Source organism: Ranitomeya variabilis, chromosome 2 (assembly GCF_051348905.1).
Source record: "Ranitomeya variabilis isolate aRanVar5 chromosome 2, aRanVar5.hap1, whole genome shotgun sequence".
Taxonomy (NCBI): Eukaryota; Metazoa; Chordata; class Amphibia; order Anura; family Dendrobatidae; genus Ranitomeya; species Ranitomeya variabilis.
This window is the reverse complement of record NC_135233.1, coordinates 986871242-986884508: the sequence shown is the minus strand read 5'-3', so window position 1 is coordinate 986884508 and position 13267 is coordinate 986871242. Positions and strand designations below refer to the sequence as shown.

Here is a 13267-nt window from a genome sequence, read left to right as displayed (position 1 = left end):
TTACGTATAGAAATATATTTACTTTAAAAATTGGTGACGTGTTCAATAATGACTTCACCCAGTGTACATTGCTGCAATTCCTGGTAGACATTTGCTAACGTAACATCATTGTTGCTACTCACCTTCTGAATGCGGAGAGAGAGACACTGGAGAAACCTTTTAATCCCACCTTGTGTCAGAATATTGTAATTAAAACGGAGACATATTTTTACAAAATTCCCTCCATGTCAGAGAGCGCAAACATATCCCCTCTTTCTTGCTCTCTTCTGTTTGGCTGTAAGGCCTCATTCATATATGCAAATAAAAGCCAGAATTTCCTCAGTGTTTGGAACACGACTCATCAGTATTTGGTCAGTGTCAGTTTTTAGAATGATTTTTACTGATGAAAAGAAACAAAATGACAAAGCTACTCCTCTCCATTACAATATGAAGCACGTACAGCGCACACATTGTACACTGATGCCGTCTGTGTGAGGTCGATGATTTCATATGGGTAATTTTGATTTGTGATTGATTAAAAAGTTGTTTCGTGATTTTTTTTTTTTTTTTTGCGGACACATGGTGTGTGCATAACACCATAGACTTTAATAACTATGTTGTCCATCTGGAAAAACACTGATATAATGTGTATGTAAAAACCAGACGCCTGAATGAGGCCTAGAAAGAAGAGTGTCATCCATTTTTCACAAAATCAAAAAAAGACGCCAAGGAAATTGCTATGAGGTGCTAATGGTCCGTGAAAAAGACAGTCCGCAGATGCCGTCTATATGTGGTCTGTCTTTCTTAGCTGACGCAATCATTTGCCATGGCATATAATAATAATAATGGCATGTTTGGTCCACTAAACTGACCAGAGTAGGACAGAACTCTGTTCATTTTTGTGGACTCATGGACCATTTAATTATAACACACAAGTGAACAGCCTCATGCATCTGTGTATTGTCAGTGATAGAAAAAAAAACAAACAAAAAAAAAATAACCCAGATCACACAGATCCGGGTGCAGTCTGTTTCTTTCATGGACCGGTTGCTCCATACACCCTGGCATTTCATGCCCTCAGCCCCAAATAACTACAGCAGATTTTTTTTTCTCCCTTAATTATTTCTTAAACATATTACATTCAGCATTTCATACAAAAAAAATTAAAGAACTCAATTGCCGACAAACTGTAGACCGGGGTTTGCCACGTATATGTGTTGCCTTTGGAGGAGAGAAGTGATGGTTGTGCGGACTGAACACGATATGAAAAACCTTAACAGATAGAGAAAACAAATGTGGTGGGATTCAGAGTTCTGTGACGGCCATCACATTGCTGCTTCCAGTGTTCCAGTTCTTGTAAATGTGTCTAGAACCTCAAACAGGGATCTTCTCAGCACAGATGCTGGTGGAATCCGCTATAAGTACTATTAACTTTGGTCCAATATGGACTTGGGAATATTTATCAGGTGATCTTATCGATTTCTCCCACTGCTACTTCCGCTACCCCGAGGACCCCCTCTCCATTGAGAGTTCATACTGCTGCTTGATCCAGATCCCTCTCTACTCCAACTCCCTCGATTACCCCTAGATGAGCCTTCATCTTGTTCTTGAGAGCTGGAGCGGCTTAGTCTCTGTGACCTGGGGGGTGGCCCTGAAAGAATTTAAAAAAAGTTATAATAAACAGTGCGGCTAAAGTTTATCCACACATCCCTATAATATTAGATGATCCTGTAGCAATGTTAGGGCCCTATTCAGATGAGTGTCATGTTGCACAGGTAAACGGTTTCTGGGGATAAATACTTCAATGTCCATTGTTCTACTGATTTATACATACAGCATTATAAGGATCTCTAATCCTACATAAGCAGCTCAGCAGGACTAATTTTACATTATTCCCAGCGCCAACTGTGTTGGGAGCGGGCTCACAGGGTGAGCCTGCCCCATAGCTGGCAGATGATGGCTGTGTAACACAGCCAGGATCTGCCTCTAACAAACGCCAGTGGAGCGGAGCTCTGTCTGTGACTGTTAACTTGCTAAAAGCCACCGTCAATCTCCAACAGTGGCTATAACAGCGTGCTGGCATTGGATTTTTTTTATTTTTACACAAATTTCGGATTATTTCATTCACTACTACAATAACGAGAAAAAAAAACCCTTGACATACTGGAGTTTGGTTTCCCCATAATCGTAACAATGAGGAGAACAATATTGGCAGGTCATTTTTACCACAGTACAGTATGTAACACTGTAGAAACAATTCCCAAAAACGATGTCAGAATTGCGTTTTTTTTCCTGAAATTTCACCGCATTTGGATTTTTCCCCCCTATTTCCCAGTACGGTATGTGGTTAAATGAATGGTGTAATTCAAAAGTATTACTCGTCCCGCAAAAAAAAAAAAAAAAGCCCTCATACATGTGTAAAAGAAAAAAAAAAATCAGATTAAGGAACAATGGGGCTTTCTAAAAAGATATTTTGACCAATTCTACAGTAAGGAAAGGTCAGATTCAGGAGATGTCTTGGAGGTGCAGACAGCGCTGAGCCATACATAACTCCTAGACAGCAGCTGGTATCATTTTTATTTCTAATTAATTATTCTCAGCAAGTGTAATTCCTTTACCTTTTCCTGGGTCATCTGATAGACCTGGATCCATATCTCTGTTGTCAGGAGTTCCAGGGCCGTCATGCCAAGGTCTCTTGCGTGGTGGTAAGGAAGCCATGTCCATTCCTTGCAAAGAAGAGGAACGTTCCCTGCTGGATGGGGAGTGACTCTCAGGAGTTGGAATATCCCGATGAGGGCTGCCTTGGAAGCGATCAGGACCTGCCTCTCTGCCTGAATCCCGGGACTGGTGATTAGGACCACGATCTGAACTAGAAAACTGATCTGGAGTTGGGAGAAGTCCTTTTCTTGGCTCTGTTTAGGAATACAGTCATAATCAGGAGACAGTCTTAACAAATAACCATAATCCTGTTCAAATACTAATTATATTACTAATTCTACAGTGTCTTGTAAAAAAGTATGAAATAATCTCCTATGGAATAAATAAAAGGAGGGTCAATGTCATGTGTCCACTAATTCACGCAGAGGATCACATGAGATCATGGCACAACACAAGGTGGGAGGTTTATCATTTTTCTTATTTTTATTTATTGCACTTGGCACTACCAATTAACATTCCATTCTGTAGACATTGAAAGGTCATCTCCATCAAATTGAAAATTTCACCATCACAATCAATTTTTTTTGCAGTCTTACTTCCTTTCCATCTGAACCCTTCATATATTTAAGAGATTAGTAAGTAGAAGGTGGAAGACGGGGCGTGTGTGAGGTTTCAGAACAACGTTTAAAAAGTATACTAGATGCAAACTAATTATTTTCCAGTTCTTAAACCAATCCAGCTGAAGATAAGTTTGCTGATTGGTAAATACTATTGACAGCTCACCTCTCTGAGGAGCACGACCACGTCCCCTGGAACTCTCTCGCCCTCTACCAGGTTCATCCTTATCATAGCCATCACTAGAACCAAATTCTTCGGTATTAGAAAAGCCTTCTCTTCCACGCGAACTACGACCCTCATGTCTTGAAGGACCACTCCGTCGAAAACTGAAAAAAGTAAAAGAAATATGGAAAAAAAGCTAAATGTCTATGCAGAGAGTTCTGTATGGCTTATTACACTCAATACAAAAACCATGCAATTCCTAATTAGAAGCCACCAAGTCACATGTGTATGCTGTCTGAAGACATTCAACTCACCCATCATCTCTCTGTCCACGGAACCTTGCATCCTCGGAGTCCCTGGCATACTGATCATCCGAGTGTCTCCTTCCCTCCCATCGATTAGAATCTCTTCCCTCTCGATCTGGGAATTCTCTATGATTTGAGGGAAACTGAGGCCCTGAACCACTACGCCTCCACTTTTCATCTTGCAATGAAGATCCGCTGCTTCTTCCATCAAATTCACGTCCTCGAGGTCCATAACGATCATCCTGTTGATAATCATCAGGGTGCTCATGTAACTCAGAGTGTGGACCCCTTCTGTCAGGTGCTCCTCTACTGTCTCTGGAATCCATCCACTCTGGTCCACCTCTGAAAGGACTTGGCTCCCGTCTCCGTTCCGACTGATGATTTGAAGGACCACGCAAGTCACCTACAAGCCAAAAAAATGTAAGAGAAATTCTCTGACCCTGGGATAGATAACATTTCAAAATAAAAACAGCAGAGCAGGACTACAACCCTAAGGAGAAAAAAAAAAGTCAGAAAAGGCAAAAGTTTATATTGCATAGTAGATATACTCTGAAGGCTGCGCGCACCCATCAAATGTTATTGTGGCACAACCTTATATTAAGACAAATATACGGTACTGAATACTGCATCTTCAAAGAGCAAAAGACTGAAAGACTGAAGTTGTGGGTTCTTCTGTTCTTAGATTATGGAGTAAATACAAATTGACAAAATCTAAGAAAATATTAGAAAAAGATCTATAAAAATGATGCCAATTTATTATGATTATTTTTTTTATAAAGTATTTCATTAGTTATACAGAAAAAATATTATGGTGCAGTAGCCTGCCTTATAGTCATTTCTCAAAACCACTTTTTTGGCAATTAATATTCCACAACAAATACACCACCCTAGAGGCGCTGGGGGTTTACCGTTTCTTCTTGCAGGTGAAATTAACCGCTGAGCTATCATTTTAGTCGTACAATGAAATGTTGTCATCTTCTAGCAAAAACTTGGCATGTTTACAAATTTTGTTGGAAGCCCAAGAACGATCTTTCTCTAAAAGATGTTCCCAAAACAATTGTTTATCCCTCACTTAACATGTATGGTTAGTTTGAATGACTCAACAGTGACAAAACTCTGTATGGCTGCGTCTGTGTAATGCTTGTTTAGAGGCGTTCAATTATCAGCCGACTGGCTAATATGGATCGTTACCTTTATATTTAAAGAAGCACTCCCATCAGAATTGTCATCCTCTTAATATATTGCAGTCATCATATTATACAGCACTGTGCACTTACAATTGATCATTTTGCCTTTCTACCGAGATAATTTGTCTCTATTCCACTAGGTCTATGACTGACTAGATGAACACTTCTAAGCTCTGAATGATAACTCATACAGGGAAAATTGACCTCCTGTTTCTATGTAGTGCACAAGTCCCTGGCAGGGGGGAGGAGGACACAGCTGGGTTTGGAGTTGAAGAGGGGAATGATTTTTGCAAGGGCAAGAAACTTCCTGTTTCTACATATAGCAGAGAAAAGAGAATAATTAGCTGGGTAGAAAGGCAAAATGAGCAATTGTAAGTACACAGAGCTATGTAATATGATGATTGCAGTGTAAAAACCCGAGGAGTGCTTCTTTATAGAATGAATATGCAAGTCTTGGCATCATAGATAACATTTTTGCTTTGGTTTATATTCTCTTCAATGGATAGAAGTCGCAACAAAACAAGAGTTAACAACAAAGTTAAGATGGGCAAAAATACCTTTGTTAGGATTGGGTCCTTGCGAGTTCGGCTGTCCTCCTAGGCCTGGTAATAAGGGAGGAGGGGCCTGACCTTTGCCACCCTGAGGAATAAATTAGATATAGGCCTATAATATTAAAGTCTTACTGAAAATACCAAGCTTTTGCCAGTACTAAAAAAAAGAATGATTGTGTTAAAAACCCTGACACCTTCTTATATCTGGTTTTACTTTTATTTCCAGAAATATTTAAAGATCAAAAGTTATTTCATATGCAAGGTTTAATCTGCTTGTGTTTGCCATTTCTCCCGTATGCAGGAGTTATTTTGCCTATTTGCCATTTCATGGTCTAATTCTAGCCCTTTCACCAATTTGTTTTGCAAAGTAAATTCTCCATTAAGCTCTGCGACAAACAAACTATGTCATTCTATGCCTAAATGCATTCTAGCAAGATTATGAAATTGGTCACCAATCTGACCACTACCATAGAGAAATTTAAAGGGAACCAATCACTTGAAAAAACTTTATTAGCCTGCCCAATGCCCGCACTTGGAGACTGCTGCCGGGAGGAAATTAACTTTTGCGCCACCCGACAGCGTTTAAGTTTCAGTTACAGGTGTGGCGCCAGCATGGCTTCAGTCACTGCATAAAGAGCGGCGGCTGTAACTGCACCCCTGGCACGGACAGCTCGCTCAGCTTTAGGGATGGAAGTTGTCAGAGCTAGAGGTGCGGTTACAGCCGCCGCTCTCTATACTCAAAGCAGTGACTGAAACCCAAACACTACTTGGAGGAACACCGTTCATTTCCTCCTGGCAGCGGGGCTCTAAGTGCCGGCGCCGGGCAGGTTCATAATGCCATGAACCTGCAGATTAACCCCATATCGTGTTAATGCATTATTTTCACTTAAAAGGGATTTGTTAGTAGGATCAACCCTCCCAAGCCATCTACATGGGCAAGTAGGTCATCGGAAGCTGAATAAAATGATACCTTGATATCTGCGATCTGATGTCTAATTCCAAAGAACTCCACATTTTTCTTAATATGTTAATCAGCTGTTAAGATCTATGGGCCAGACATAGATCTCCCTGAGAGTCTGCATCCAGAACTTATTTTAGATTAAAAAGGGCATTACTGGTATGAGACACGTAATGACTGACATGTCTCACACTGGTATCGTCCCCTTTTCATTTACCAATAAGCCCTGGAGGCAGATTCTCTGGGAGATCTATATTGATTAGGATACAGAAACACGGCAACTGCGGCCGCATGAGACAATATCAAGATGTCCAGCTGCTATATTCCAACACATGAAAGGAAACGGAGTTGCATAACTGCCACCATGACGTTACAATCTTTAGAAACCCAAATCTGCTAGATTTCTCTGCAACCACACGCACTACCAGGGCACATGCAGATGACAGTTTCCATCCGAGAAAAACAGTCTGATTAGGACAATCACACTCTGATCAGAGTTTCATACAATTTTTTTCGGAGGTGAAGGGGGGGAATTCTCCACCTTCTCTGTTACATCATCCGAGCGAGATCAGATTTCGTTCACAAACCCATCGAAATGAATGGGCAAGTACCATCCAATTCCCAGAGGCAAATCGTGCATGCTGCGATTTTTTTTCTTGGACTACTCGGTCTGATGAATAAAAAAAAAATAAAAATGGACATGTGCACAGCCCAATAGAATAACATAGGTAAGAGTTGTATCTGTCAAAACCACGGATAGCATTCGTCCGATTAAAATGGTCGTCTGCATGAGACCTTATATTACTGCAATATTACTGTCCTTGAAAAAATGAACTGAATCTGAGCTTAAAACAAAATAAATAAAATAATTGCAGCACACACTAAGTACTTTCCGTGTGTCGGATGAGATTTGACCATTCAAGTGTATATGGGTGCACACACCAAAAAATTAATAAGTCGTATACCATATGGAGCCACTGTATAGCATCCGATTTTTACAGATACATTGCAATTCTTTAACATAGGAAACGCTAAATAGTCTTCTACATTTTTAATAACTGCTTTTACATAAAAACGAAATGCATAGATTGTATATGGATGAGAAATGAAAAAAACAAACAAAAACAAACATGAGTTCTGGATGAAATCTGACGATTTTTGTAATTTGAGCAATGAGACATTTGGATCAAATTCTGCACAGCCACAAGTTGCCATGTAACCATAGCCGAAGAGTCTTCCGGACCCATGTTATTTCAGAGAAATGTATTTTCCTAATAAACTGGCAAATCCCTAACATACTCCATTGGAACTCCGTCATTACATTTTTGGTGAATGATCTGACCCTTAGCTGAGGTATTAGAAATCTCCAGCATTTATCCAAAAGACTTCCAATTTCACATCAATCCGTTCCTTAGTAATTAGGTTGACAACTTAAGCCCCCTGCCAGGTAATATTTTCAGGATTTCCTAATATTGCATATTATAGAAGGTGCATAAGAAACCATTCTGTGACTGCAAAGAAGAATATTATGTAGGTGTGATCACAGCTAAAGCAGGTGGTCTTCCTGTAATCACCAGCTGTATTAAGAGCCTCATTGGTGATGTAGTCAACCAAAATAGGAGGAAGAATCACTCCTTATGTCAATGATCATATACGATGTGAAGGGTGCTCTGATCATGATGACCGCCTAAATACACATTCGCAGATGTATTCCAACAAGCAGACCTTTTCATAGGCCGTATAGAGCATTTCATGGCTATCCACTAACAGCTGAGTGCAGATACCAAGGCCTGCATCTCACCACAGCCTACTGTTCATTTCCAATTTCAGATCTCTGCTTCTTGAAGAGAAAGGGTACACATGTGGAAAATGCAGGAAAACTACAGAAAGTGGGTGCATTATGCAAAATAACCTTTCAAAATGAATGAAAATTTAAATTCACGTATATATAAATTATCATACCGATACAATCAGCCATCATTCCAAAGAAAAATAGATCTTAGAATATTATTGTAACTTAAAACTGGATAATTCATACAAATTTTTCATGGCAACCTATAGGGCGCCTCCACTCTTCAGGGATAGTTTTCTACAAGATTTTGGAGTGTGTGTCTGCCTGGATTTTTTTCCATTTCACATCCAGAAGAGCATTAGTGAGGTAAGACGCGGACGTTGGCCAAGAAGGCCTGGCTGGCAATCTCGGTTCACTCCAAAGACGCCGGGGATGGAGTAGAGATCTGGGCTCTCGGCTGGCCAGTCATTTTCTTCCACGCCAAAGTCTCCCAACCAAGCCTTTATGAATGTGCACAGGGACACGGTCCTGCTAGAACCAAAAAAGGGCCTCCCCAAAATTGTTACCATAGAGTTGGATGTATACAATCATCCAAAATGTCTTGGTATGTTGAAGCACTACGATTTCCCTTTACTGGAACGAAGTGTCCTAAGCGAACCCCTGAAAAACAACCTCTCAGTGTTATCCCTCCTCCACCAAACTTTGCCTGCCTGACTGCGTTGTGCCAGATTCTTACAGCTTTCGTCAAAATCAGACTGTCAGAGAAGTGCAATTAGTCACTCTACAAATACCATTTTCATAGCTCGAGTCCAGTGGCAGCTTTACACCACTTCATCCAACACTTGGCATTGTGCTTGGTGATGTAAGGCTTGCATGCCGCTGCTCTGCCATTGGAAACCCATGCCATGAAGATCACAGACCACAATTTTTGAGCTGATGCTAATACCAAAGAAGGTTTAGATTCTGCAGTCATTGAGTCAGACTGTTGGCTACTTTTATGCATTGTACTCTTTAGGACTCTGTGACCCCACTCTTAACGTTACGTTGGTTCCACCTTATGGCTCAGTTGCAAGTTACAAAACACTTCCCTTTTCAGCACTACTCACAGTTGATTGTGGAATATTTAGGAGAGAAGAAATTCACAAACCGACTTGTTACAATGGTGGCACCAGACTACAGTATCACGCTAAAAACAAAAATAATCAGTGCGCGTTAAAAACTACAAACTCTTTCACAAATACTTGTAATGGCATGTGAGGGGCCTAATGAAAAACCCTAATTTAATTATTAGAAGGGTAGTTCCAATATATTTGGCCATATAGTGGTGTAGCCATTTTGTAATTGCTCTGTTATGAGCATGTAATGTAGGAATAAAGCTGGACTTTCTAACAGTGTCAGAAGAATAAAAGCTCCAATTACTGCAAGAGGTATTCTGTAAACAATAGAGAGGGTCTAAAGGTACCTTCACACTGAACAACTTTCCAACGAGAACAACAACGATCCGTGACGTTGCAGCGTCCTGGATAGCGATCTCGTTGTGTTTGACACGCAGCAGCGATCTGGATCCCGCTGTGATATCGCTGGTCGGAGCTAGAAGGCCAGCACCTTATTTCGTCGTTAGGTCGGTGTGTATCGTCGTGTTTGACAGCAAAAGCAACGATGCCAATGTTTTACAATGGTAACCAGGGTAAATATCGGGTTACTAAGCGCAGGGCCACGCTTAGTAACCCGATATTTACCCTGGTTACCATTGTAAAAGTAAAAAAAAAACACTACATACTCACCTTCTGATGTCTGTCACATCCCCCGGCGTCCGCGCTGCTGCTCAGAGCTTCCTGCACTGCATGCATCAGTGCCGGCCGTAAAGCCGAGCACAGCGGTGACGTCACCGCTGTGCTCTGCCGGCCCTGACACATTCAGTGAAGGAAGCTCTGAGCAGCAGCGCGGACGCCGGGGGTTGTGACAGACATCAGAAGGTGAGTATGTAGTGTTTTTTTTTTACTTTTACATTGGTAACCAGGGTAAATATCGGGTTACTAAGCGCGGCCCTGCACTTAGTAACCCAATGTTTACCCTGGTTACCCGGGTGCTGCAGGGGGACTTCGGCATAGTTGAAGACAGTTTCAACGATGCCAAAGTCGTTCCCCTGATCGTTGGTCGCTGGAGAGAGCTGTCTGTGTGACAGCTCCCCAGCGACCTAAACAGCGACGCTGCAGCGATCGGCTCGTTGTCTATATCGCTGCAGCGTCGCTGAGTGTGACGGTACCTTTAGAGATGCCCTTTACCCGTCTACCCAAACATCACAAACAGCTGTAAAAAGAAAAAAAAAAAACCCCACCATATTCTAATACCAAGAGGACCTGTTCAATTTCCCAAAATCTTACACATTGAAAGATCAATTCAACTGGTATGCACAGCGTCAACATAAAAAATGTATTTAAAGAACGAATTTTTAAATGAACCCCTTCATGACCTTGGGATTTTCCGTTTTACCGTGTTCGTTTTTTTCGCTCCCCTCCTTCCCAGAGCCATAGCTTTTTTATTTTTCCGTCAATATGGCCATGTGAGGGCTTATTTTTTTGCAAAACGAATTGTACTTTTGAACGACATAATTGGTTTTACCATGTCGTGTACTAGAAAATGGGAAAAAAATTCCAAGTGCGGTGAAATTGCAAAAAAAAGTGCTATTCCACACTTGTTTTTGTTTGGCTTTTTTTACTAGGTTCACTAAATGCAAAAACTGCCCTGCTATTATGATTTTCCAGGTTATTACGAGTTCATAGACACCTAACATGTCTAGGTTATCTTTTATCTAAGTGATGAAAAAAAATTCCAAACTTAGCTGAAAAAAGAAAAAAAAATTGCGCTATTTTCCGATACCCGTAGCGTCTCCATTTTTCTTGATCTGGGGTCGGTTGAGGGCTTTTTTTTTTTGCGTGCCGAGCTAGCGTTTTTAATGATACCACTTTTGTGCATGTACGTTCTTTTGATCGTCCGTTATTGCATTTTAATGCAATGTCGCGGCGACCAAAAAAACCTAATTCTGGTGTTTCAATTTTTTTTCTCGCTACGCCATTTAGCGATCAGGTTAATCCTTTTTTCATTGATAGATCGGGCGATTCTGAATGCGGCGATACTAAATATGTGTAGGTTTTAATTTTTTTATTGTTTTATTTTGAATGGGGTGAAAGGGGGGTGATTTAAACTTTTCTAATTTTTTTTTCCACATTTTTTTTTACTTTTGCCATGCTTCAATAGCCTCCACGGGAGGCTAGAAGCTGGTACAACTGGATCGGCTCAGCTACATGGAAGCGATCATCAGATCGCTCCTATGTAGCTGAATTCCTGCATTGCTATGAGCGCCGACCACAGGGTGGCGCTCACAGCAATCCAGCATCAGCAACCATTTAGGTCTCAAGGATCTCTATGGTTACTATGCAGACGCATCGCTGACCCCCGATCATGAGACGGGGGTCGGCGATGCGCTCATTTCTAGCCCGATGGCCGGTTAAATGTTGCTGTCAGCGTTTGACAGTGGCATTTAACTAGTTAATAGCGGTGGGTGGATCGCGATTCTACCCGTCGCTATTGCGGACACGTCAGCTGTTCAAAACAGCTGACATGTCCCGGCTTTGATGCGGGGTCACCGCTGGAGACCACATCAAAGCGGGGATTCTGACCTCGGACGTACTATCCCGTCCGAGGTCAGAAAGGGGTTAATCATGTACCACTGTCCGTAGAACAGCAATGTTTTTTCCATAGAAAACTTCCATTCATTAACCTTTACATTCATCAACAAAACGGTCCATTTGCATGCATGAAGAATCATGTATAGATTTGCGATAACTGATGAGGTATAACCTTCCCAGCATAAATATAGAGATGAAGCATGTGTGTTGCGCATTCAACAGTGGTCCTTTTAGTAAGTCCATGTTCTAGTAAAGGGTGGTATACTGCAACTATTGGCACAGGGACTCTGCACTCCGATTCAGCTTGTAGGGTATTCTCCCTTGTATTCTGTTAGATGGGGGTGAAAAGTAAGCTGTGAACAGAAGGCGGTCTAGTCACAGTGCTGTCTCCTGAATTGATAGGCAAGACTCACTGGTTGGCTGTGGCCATTAGTTGGTGCTGAATATCTGCCGTATTTTCACTAACAGAGCAAAATGACTCCATTGGAAAGGCGTTCCACTAAGCCCAAAGGCATTTGATGCTTTGACATCCTCTACCACGTCAGACTCTATTATCTTCCCATTATTTACTTAGCCACAGCCTATATTGGTCTCTGGCCATATAGTGGACAAATACATGTTTTTTTCTTACTGCAGCGGATAAAACCATACAAGCTCTGTGAAGGAAATCACTTGAAAGTGCCACATTCTTGGGTTGCCAACACTTGCTTTCTGTGCTGTTTGTACAGCAGTTTAGCCAGCTAAAGGTTCACATTCACGCCGATCACATAAACCTTGAGCTTCACACAGTTCCTGACAACCAATACCACTATGGACGGATCTGATAATGAGTCCCACTGTTACTGTAAAAGTCAGAAGGACGGTAAAACCTAGGATTTACCGGTCAATCTGGACATTCACCGAGGCCGTCGGTAAAAGCTCAAAATAAAAAGTAAAATTGGACTTTTACCGGTGAAGTCTTGGTAAATGTTAACATTTCTCAACAGCGTTGGTAAAAGCCAGAGATATCTGGTGTGAAGATGGAACATCTGACTTTAACCAAGCGCAGTTGGTAAATGTGCACATTTACCACGGCTTCTTGGTAAATGTAGCTGAGAAGGGTGTAATAAAAAGTGTCTTTGTTCATTTGCATTTTGAAGAATAAAGATATTTCTAACGATTAAGGCCTTCATCAGAGTCGGAAATTGCGTTTAGTTAACTTTTACCATCATCATCTGCTGGTCAGAGTCAGAATTCTGTGACTCAAAGCTAATTTTACCAACACATGCTGGTAAATGTAAAGATTTACCAAATCGCCCAGGTAAAAGTCCAAAATCGTTCGTTTATATGGTATACATCTGACGTTTTCCAACGCTGTTGAGAAATGTT

At 41.2% G+C, this 13267-nt stretch overlaps 1 protein-coding gene across 6 annotated transcripts in view; it reads right to left on the bottom strand.

Moving 5' to 3' along the window:
- Positions 1 to 623: 623 nt before the first annotated feature.
- The window catches only part of WDR33 (WD repeat domain 33), a 144105-nt gene continuing 131461 nt past the window's right edge, over positions 624 to 13267 (bottom strand). For 4 of the 6 annotated variants that reach the window (XM_077290928.1, XM_077290929.1, XM_077290930.1 and 1 more), the window contains exons 17-21: positions 5467 to 5548; positions 3732 to 4125; positions 3421 to 3581; positions 2598 to 2891; positions 624 to 1630 (exon numbers count right to left, since the gene is read on the bottom strand). In XM_077290928.1, the coding sequence (XP_077147043.1) occupies positions 1452 to 1630; positions 2598 to 2891; positions 3421 to 3581; positions 3732 to 4125; positions 5467 to 5548 (1110 nt within the window). In that variant the 3' untranslated portion in view covers positions 624 to 1451. The remainder of the gene's footprint in view (positions 1631 to 2597; positions 2892 to 3420; positions 3582 to 3731; positions 4126 to 5466; positions 5549 to 13267) is intronic. The other 2 variants (XR_013221938.1, XR_013221937.1) reach the window with 1 other exon arrangement.